The sequence below is a fragment of the Camelina sativa genome, chromosome 5, assembly GCF_000633955.1.
Source record: "Camelina sativa cultivar DH55 chromosome 5, Cs, whole genome shotgun sequence".
NCBI classification, from domain to species: domain Eukaryota; kingdom Viridiplantae; phylum Streptophyta; class Magnoliopsida; order Brassicales; family Brassicaceae; genus Camelina; species Camelina sativa.
The window spans coordinates 16,729,177-16,738,331 of NC_025689.1; the positions used below are offsets into that span (position 1 = coordinate 16,729,177).

General features: G+C 34.7%; 2 protein-coding genes across 2 annotated transcripts; both read left to right on the forward strand.

The window, feature by feature from the left end:
• On the forward strand, nucleotides 1,187-2,224 carry LOC104789315 (protein FAR1-RELATED SEQUENCE 5-like). The gene has a single exon (XM_010515037.1). It carries the CDS (start codon nucleotides 1,187-1,189, stop codon nucleotides 2,222-2,224), a length of 1,038 nt encoding a protein of 345 aa, XP_010513339.1.
• LOC104789316 (protein FAR1-RELATED SEQUENCE 5-like) lies at nucleotides 2,309-3,229 on the forward strand. Its single transcript, XM_010515038.1, has one exon. The coding sequence runs from the start codon at nucleotides 2,309-2,311 to the stop codon at nucleotides 3,227-3,229; it is 921 nt and encodes a 306-aa protein (XP_010513340.1).

Sequence of the window (9,155 nt, forward strand, 5' to 3'; positions counted from 1 at the left end):
TTGATAAGAGAATTTTGAGAACACATAAACATCCCACAATCTAACATGATCTAGAATCCTTTCTTGCCTATGAATCATTTATAAGATTGAAATCCAGAAATAAAATTTATATATAATTTAGAATCTGTTGTTGCCCCTGAATCATACATAAGATTGAAACCCATATTTATCATTACAAAATAAACTATCATCAATTTATTCCTAGGATGAATCACAAACTGATAATTTGTGGTTTTAGATCAGAAGGGGCCTACAATTGGTTCTTATTGACGAAGGGAAAGAAGAAATGTTGAAATTTTTTTTGTTTGTTTTATGGGCCAATAGTTATTTAGGTCCAAAGTATAAATAAATTTAGTTAATTAAGTCTAAACAACAAAAAAAGACATGTGTTAGATAGATAAGATGCCAAGTGTCATCTCCTTAGCAAAAACTGAGAAAAACCTTCTCATAATTTAGATATATGTGTGTTTCGTGTAAGAATGTAAAACTAGTGTATCAGCATGGTGTTAAGATAAATGTTGTATGAATTAGAAATATCTTATGTAAATAAATTACCACATTACTATTTACACCCGAACAATTCTTGGGTTCATCCCTACGGGTGAACCCATCTCATTCACCCCCACCTTGATAACCAATCAATTAGCCATGTCATCTTAATAAAATAATTCATATTATTTAAATAAACCAAAACAATTAAAATTAATTATGGAAACCACTAACTAATTGTCTCATGTACGAAGAGGAAAAAATACTTAAATGAATAACTTTAAATCTCATATATAAAGTCAATTAACCCTAGTTTTCACATGAAGAAAGAGATTTGCTTTTCTACTACGAATCAAAGTCCAACCATTAAGAACAAAAGAATAAATCTTGCCCTCTTCCCATCCTCACGTGTCACGTCCACCTGGTATAGGTGTCAATTCTCTCTCAAATTTCTATTTATCTATATGTATAATTCTTGAATCTACAATTTTCGATGTATTATGCTCCTAATTCTCTTCTTCGTCATCGTTAGTTCTTTGTAGTGTGTATTTTCTTTTCTTCGTCATCATAATTATGCTCGAACATCATTATTATTATTTTTTTTGTTGTGTGATCGTTTATTTTCGTTTTATTGACAAAATTAATATGATATACTAACAAATTTACAATCATATCATACATATTACTGCAGATTGCGATGGAGAATAGTCATGAAGTTGCTCATGATGATCAATATGAATCTAGTATGCAAGTCTCAGCCTCAGGTGAACCCAGTTGTCTTGGTCAAAAACAGTTTGAGTTTAAGGCAGAAAAATATGATTCAGTAAGTGATGACGACAAATTTGAGGAAGAAGAAGAAGATGACATAGCCAACAAAGAAGACTTTGTTGAAACTGAAGAGATATCTACTTTAGAACCAAACACAAAAAATGAGAAGAAAGATGAGCTGTGTATTGGAATGGAGTTTAGTTCTAATGAATCTGCGCATAAAGCTTATGAAAAGTTTGGAGGAGTACATGGTTTTGATGTAAGAAAACAACGGAGGAAGATAAAAAATAATAAGGTGGTGAGGCTTCTTTATGTTTGCTCGAAAGAGGGGTTTAGGAAGGAAACCAAGAAAAAAACAAGTTATTCACAACGAATTACTCGATGTGGTTGTAAAGCTCATATGGCTTGCTACCTTCAAAGGACAGGAAAATTTAAGATTGTGTCTTTCAACCAGAGTCACAACCATGATTTAGTGGAGACGCCTATGAAGCATTTTATGAAAGGAAATCAGATGTTCTCTGTCGCTCAAACACAACATGCTGATGATGCTGAGATGTCAGGAATTTCAGCAAAAGCAACCGTCGAAATGATGAGTAGAGAAGTTGGGGGAAGAGAAAATTTGGGTTTTTTGGAGAAAGATTATGGAAATTATATTTACCGAAAGCGAATGGAAAAAATGGTAAAAGGAGATGCTGGAGCAGTTTTAGAATACTTTCAAAAGAAGAAAGAGGATAATTCATCTTTTTTTTATTCAATACAACTTGATGAAGACGATATGATCACAAATATCTTATGGGCAGATGATCGGTCCATAAGTGATTACAATCTTTTTGGAGATGTTGTTTGCTTTGACACAACTTATAAGACCAATGAATATGATAGACCATTTGCTCCATTTGTAGGGGTCAATCATCATAAGCAAACTGTTGTGTTTGGTGCTGCTTTACTATATGATGAAACCACATAGTCATATAAGTGGCTTTTTGAGACTTTTCTTGGAGCAATATCTGGAAAACAACCAAAAACAATTCTTACTGATCAGTCTGCAGCAATGGCGAATGCAATAGAAAAGGTGTTCTCTGAAACAAAGCATAGGTTATTTGTTTGGCATATTTACCAAAATGCTGCAAAGAAGTTGAGTCATGTATTTCATGGACCAGGACAATTTGCCACAGACTTTGGAAATTGTGTATATGACCACGAGGAGGAAGAAGATTGGTTATTGGCATGGAGTAATATGCTTGAGAAGCATAGTTTGACAGAAAATAAATGGTTGAAGAATGTGTTTGATGTGAGAGAAAAATGGGCAATGGTATATGGACGTCATACTTTTATAGCAGATATGGTGAGCACACAACGTAGTGAAAGTATGAATAATATTTTGAAAAGATACTTGAAGAGCAGCTATGACTTATTGTCCTTCTTTGAACACTATAAGAGAGTGTTAGGTGATCGACGATATAAAGAATTAACTGCAGACTTCAAAATGATGCATACCTTGTCAGTATTATCTGCTTCTGTAGAGATCTTGCAACATGCAGAAGAAGTGTATACACCTGAAGTTTTTAGCTTGTTTCAGAAGCAATATACAGTTATCGGTGATTATGTTGCAAAAAAGGCCAGTAAGTCTGAGATGGTGTATGAATACACAGTATCTTATCGTGGTGGACCGAAAGAGCATTTGGTTAATTATGATGCTATAAACCAAGCAGTAGAGTGTAGCTGCATGAAGTATTCTTTTGCTGGGATCTTATGTCGTTATGCATTGAAAGTGTTGGATAAGAAGGATGTTAGAAGAATTCCATCTAACTACATCTTGACTCGATGGACTAAAGAGGCAAAATCGCGAAGCATATATTCTTATCGTACAGAGACAACTAATGGATCAGTAACACAATCGATTGGAAAGCGTTACAGCCATTTATGTCGAAATTTCCGTGAGATTGCATCCGTTGCTGTTGAACATGTATAATTGACGATGTGTGCAAATGAAGCTGCATGTCAGTTGCTTAAAAAGTTAGAGGAAAAGAAAAAGGAACTTGTGAAAGCTAATGCATGGATGCTATCAACTTCACATCTTGAACCTGTAGAAGGAGAAGAAGACGAGAAAATTTCAAACGTAAGTGGAATTAAAAGAAAAGCTACTGTTGGACGACCAAAGAACAAAAAAGTCGGACCTCATGGTCGGTATTTGAATGCTCTTGAAACAAAAAAACGTGGTACATCAAAGAGAAAATTATCATTTCAGGTATTTGATAAATAATTTTCTTTTTTTACATATGTTCAATTTCCACCATAATGTGACTTATTTAATTTGTGTATGTATACTAATGACAAGATAAATTTGATAAATGTTTCAGGACTCAACTCCTATTTCTGATATCCAGTTATCTGTTGCTACCACTGATCCGACCTTACCGACATAATTATTTTTCTCTCGATTACAAGTAAATATTTTATTTTTAGTTTTTATATTTTAATTATCTGTTATTTTTATAATTTGAAATTTTATATTTTGTAGGAATTTGACAAGTGTTGTGGTGATTTAGCCTAAGCTCTATTATTTTGAAGTGGACAACACAAAAAACTGTTGAAACTCTATTATTATCTAGCGACTATTTAATTTTTGTTACATCTTTTTGTTTAGAGGCCAAGTCGTTATATCCATGAACAATTCTGAAACTATTTCAATATCTTTCGTCGAATTCCTCGTTGATACTTACTCATTCTCTTTTCCGTTTTTTTTTTCTGGTTATTGGATACATATTGATTTGACATTTACTCGGACTTACGTGATTCTCTACGTCCTAAAGTAGACTATCTGCAAATCCAAATATTTACTACTTGTGGTGTTTGTTCAGATAGAGTTTTGTCCATTTGATTAATAAGGTCCAACTGTTCTTTCTTTTGCATTTTGGAGTTGCAGTTCATCAATTTCTTCTTGGAGAAAATAAAAGCAAAGACTTTAACAAATAGTTAGTGGTCCCTACAATTCTGTATTTTTCCTCTTCGTACATGAGACAATTAATTAGTGGTTTCCATATTTAATTTTAATTGTTTTGGTTTATTTAAATAATATGAATTATTTTATTAAGATGACATGGCTAATTGATTGGTTATCAAGGTGGGGGTGAATGAGATGGGTTCATCCCTAGGGGTGAACTCAAGAATTGTTCTTTACACCCCCACCAAATAGACATTGCAAGTAGTGTAGACCAAGTGCTTTCCCCCATCATGTCATTATCCCTCAAATTCACACACAACCACTCGATAAGTAACTTAGCAAAAGACTCTCTTCTCTTCTTAATAGGCACCAACGGATTCCAAACACCTTCCATGGTTGGGCAGCCAAGAAGAATATGAATAATAGTCTCATTCCCCCTTTTACAAATCTGACATACTCTTGATCAGGCCCGGCTTAGCACATGTGCTGAGGGTGCAAGAGCATAGGGTCACAGGGTCCAAAAAAAATTTACATGTTAATTTTTTTTTTTTTGTAAATACTATATATCTAGGTTATGTTTTTTTATAAAATAGCACTAGGACTAGAGAAATTTTGAGCCGGGCATGCTCTTGATTGACATAGATGACGTCGTTGTCGCTCCATATTTGTCATAATAACTCAATTCATTCTCAGCTATAAGAAGACTTTTATTCTCTCTAGTGCAATCACTTTCCAAACTCGTTGGAATAATTTGCTCAAATCTTATCTTGGAGTGTTATCCTTAATTCATATAGAGTGTGATGATGGACTGTTCCCATACCTCCCCAAGAAATCTGATGATGCGCCTTAGTCACATTATCTAGAACCACTAACCTTAGCCTTAATATACTATCATCCAGAACATGAGGTTTGTTTTGATCAAACAAATCGCATGTACCATTACGTAATAGCTCTTTAGCCCGAATCAAGTCGGCTCCTACTAGTAAACTCCCTGTTGCAACCTCCATTAGTACTTTAGTAGATGACCACCTATCAGCCTATAGCTTAATCGTGTGTCCATGTCCCATAACCCATCAGGTCCTGATACATGGAACCACCACTTCTCTTATACCAACTCCAACACTTCTCCATGTTGCCTAACAATTACTCTTAGTAACCATCCATAAATGATCATGAACATCTCTCACTTTATATTTGCTTCACAATACTCTTGCCCAAATACTAGAATGCCTGTGTTACAGCCGCCACTTATCTTTCACCCAACTAGTAGGGCTTTATTCATATACGGTGCATACCTTATTGTTGGGATACAAACAATGTCCCACATCTGAAGATTAGAAAATAAGTTTCTAGTATATAAGCCAAGACCAACTCCAATTAGTATGAGGCCTTTTGGGAAGGAGCCCAATAAGAAATTCGTGCGGGCTTTACCACCTGGGCCCAAAGCGGACAATATCATACTAATAGGGGAGTTGGCTTGGACTTGGAAAGCCTAACAATTGGTATCAGAGCCTAGGTCGAAAAGTGGACCTAGGGAAGTGGGTGTGAGCTCTGTCTGGGAGGATCTCTTAAAAAGATGACATGATTAAGGGTGCCTCAAGAATACTTCAGGAATAAGGGGGTACCAGAACCTAGGTACCTGGGTTTCGCTGAAGGGGAGGCCAAAGTATCATGGTGCATAGTTTGAGGGGAGGTTTGTTGGGATACAAACAATGTCCCACATCTGAAGATTAGAAAATAAGTTTCTAGTATATAAGCCAAGACCAACTCCAATTAGTATGAGGCATTTTGGGAAGGAGCCCAATAAGAAATCCGTGCGGGCTTTACCACCTGGGCCCAAAGCGGACAATATCATACTAATAGAGGAGTTGGCTTGGGCTTGGAAAGCCCAACACTTATCCCCAAGCCTCCATCAGTCTTTGGGAGAAAAACTATCTTCCAACTTAGTAAGTGGTGCTTCCTCTGTTATGTCCAGCTGCCCCACTAAACAAGATCTTGACATTTTGTCAAGAGATGCAAGCGTAGATTTTGGAAGAGAGATCATACTCATTGCATGCACTGGAATCAACGAGAGTACACTTTGGTAAGGGTCAGCCTTCCCGCAAAGCTCAGACACCGTCCTTTCCAACCTAATAACCGTGATAAGATTTTCTCAAGGATGTCTCCAAAAGTTTCTTTATTAATATGCTTCCGTAAAACTGGTTTGCCCAAATGTTTTCTCACATGTCGCGTAGATTTAATTACACTCTCATCACTAACCAATTTCTCTAAGGCTTGACTCACATTGCTTGAGAAAAATATCTTTGATTTCTCCAAACTAACCTTTTGATCGTACCCAACACAAATCTTTCCAGCACTCTCTATATTGCTCTGATATGTGTCACATAAGCCTCAACAAATAAGATTAGGTTGTCTGCAAAACAAATGGGAAAGTTTTGGGCCTCCACGCGACAAGCTGGTTGGAACTATTGCTGAACTGCATGCTTGTTAGATTGTTGGTTTATCGGTTTAGATTTATTGGTTCGACTTGGTTAATTATTTGTGACATTTGTTGGTTATTTGGTTATTGCTGAATTAACTATTTATGCATTTCAATTGGTTTATGATGGGTTCTGCATTGATTGTCGGCATGTTTAAATTGAGAAAATTAGTTAATAATAATGAGATTATTAAATGATTAACAAAAGATGAGTTCACAGATCGGATTATGTGGCGGGAGAAGTTTTGATCAATATTAATAGAAAAGGTCTAAAATATCTTGATGCTAAAACACATGTTTAGTTTTTCATTTTATTGATGCTAAACGCCATTAATATTAGAATAATAGACATGTCAATCAATGTATCTTAACAAATATGAATAATGTTTAGTTATCTTAAAAAAAGAAGATATATCATTAAGAAAACAAATAAGATATTTTAATACAACATTTAGTTATAAAAATTAAATTATTTTAATATGACAAAAAAATTATCTTTGATTCATGGATGAGTATGCTAGAATTAGGTTCGATGTAATATGAGTTAGATGATAGCGTTAATCTCTTTTGATAGTTTTAATTCTAAATGTGCAATCGTAATATTAAAATACTAAATTTTATTTTTTGAAAAGATATTAAATTACTAAGTTACATGTGTAAGTTATGATAAATCTAAAAAATAATAAAAATTTAAATTACATAGCTTTAAAAGGAAACAAGAAAACTTAAATTGTTACATGTGAAAATAAATTTGTTATGTGATAAGATTAAATCTTACTATTATTATTATTTTCTTGCATAGAAGTTTAAAATATTTGACCGGTGGATTGGGTTTAAATTTTAGGGGACTCTCTCTACTCTCTCCTCCTCTTCACCAAAAATTAGATTTCGTTTTTTTTCTTTTGCATGCTTTTCTTCATTGCAGATGGTGGATTTGTAGAGAAGATCTAAGAGTGAGCAAGGATCCTCTTCTACCAACAATGGTGGTATGGTTCTCTCTATTCGGTGTAGTTGTGGCTCCGGTTAAATGGAGAAGGTTATCCGGAGTAAAGGCCCCTGGTTTGAAGACGCAGATGGGTTATCGTCAAACTTTCTAGGCTCATCCGTTCAACCGGTTGCTGAGGCAAGTGGTGGGTAGCGCTGTTTTGTCGAGGTGGTTAATGGCTAGATCCTTTGGATCTATGTTGGCTGTCGCGGATTATGGTTCTAGGTGGATTGGGTGAGCCACCAGCCTCTGTAATTTCTGTGAATCGTGTGTCTACCAGACCGGTTTGAAGTTGTCCTTGCTCGAGGGAGATCGAAGTTGTCGGTGGTTGAAGGAGGGGATAGATCTGATTACTGAAAGTTTGCTAGGTTAGGAACTGTCAATGTCGATGTTGGTTGTCGGAAGTTATGCACACTGGAAAGGTTGTAGCGGGTCAGATGGTTTTTCAGAACAAGATCAACGGCAGAAAGTGGATTCTTCTGTCGGTGGTCTAGATCCCGTCGTGGCTGTTGCGAAGCCGTGGCCCTTGAATCCACCAGAATTGGTGCGCTGACTCGCTGCTTCCGGTGATCAACAGGATTCAATCTCTTGCTAGCGGTTTGCTCTGTTTTGTTGCTGTAAGTCCTAATTTTGTATTTGGATAAGAAATTGTAAAGGCCATGGTCCAAGCCCAATTAGGAGGTTGATTATTAATATTTTTAAAAAAACATTGGACCATTCTTGGATATATGGAAAGATGTAGTTTACAATATTCTGGTAAAGTGTATTATAGAAAAATTACAAACAAAGCTTCCAAATTCAGCATGTAGTTAAATTATCAGTTTTATATGCCTTATTATACAGTAGGCCTAGGCATAAAATTTGAATCCAAAAATCTGAACCGTATCCAAACCGAAATATTGAGATTAAAACCAAACTAAAACTAATGGTCCGAATAGTAACCATGGATTAGTAGTGTGGGACAAAAAATTTGTTAGTGCGGTACAGTTCAACTGCGGTACATGCAAGACAAACGTATTTACGGGACAAGTGCGGTTATTCCAAAATAAATGGTACAATATAATGTTTGATTGTTGAAAAACAATTGGCAGCGCATGTTTCATATTATTTTATTTATAACTAGTATAAGTATCTATTTTCATTTTTGTATTAATAAATATATATTTTAATTTCTGAATTTAAAATACCAAAATTTATTTAAAATTAAATTTTAATATACATATTTATTATTGAATCAGTTACTAGTTCAATCATAAAAAAAGTACAACACAATAAAAAAATCATTGTCAAGCTCTTTGAATTGCAAATCTATTCATAATATCAATCTTTAGTTCCAAACTGGTTTAACTAACAATAATATCATAAATTATATATTTTTTTCAAACAACATTTGAGTTATATATTTTTTTGTTAGTACAAAAGACTTATTAAAAATAAGTCAAAAACATTACCTATAATACAATGAGAAATAATAGTGAGAGAGAGAGAAA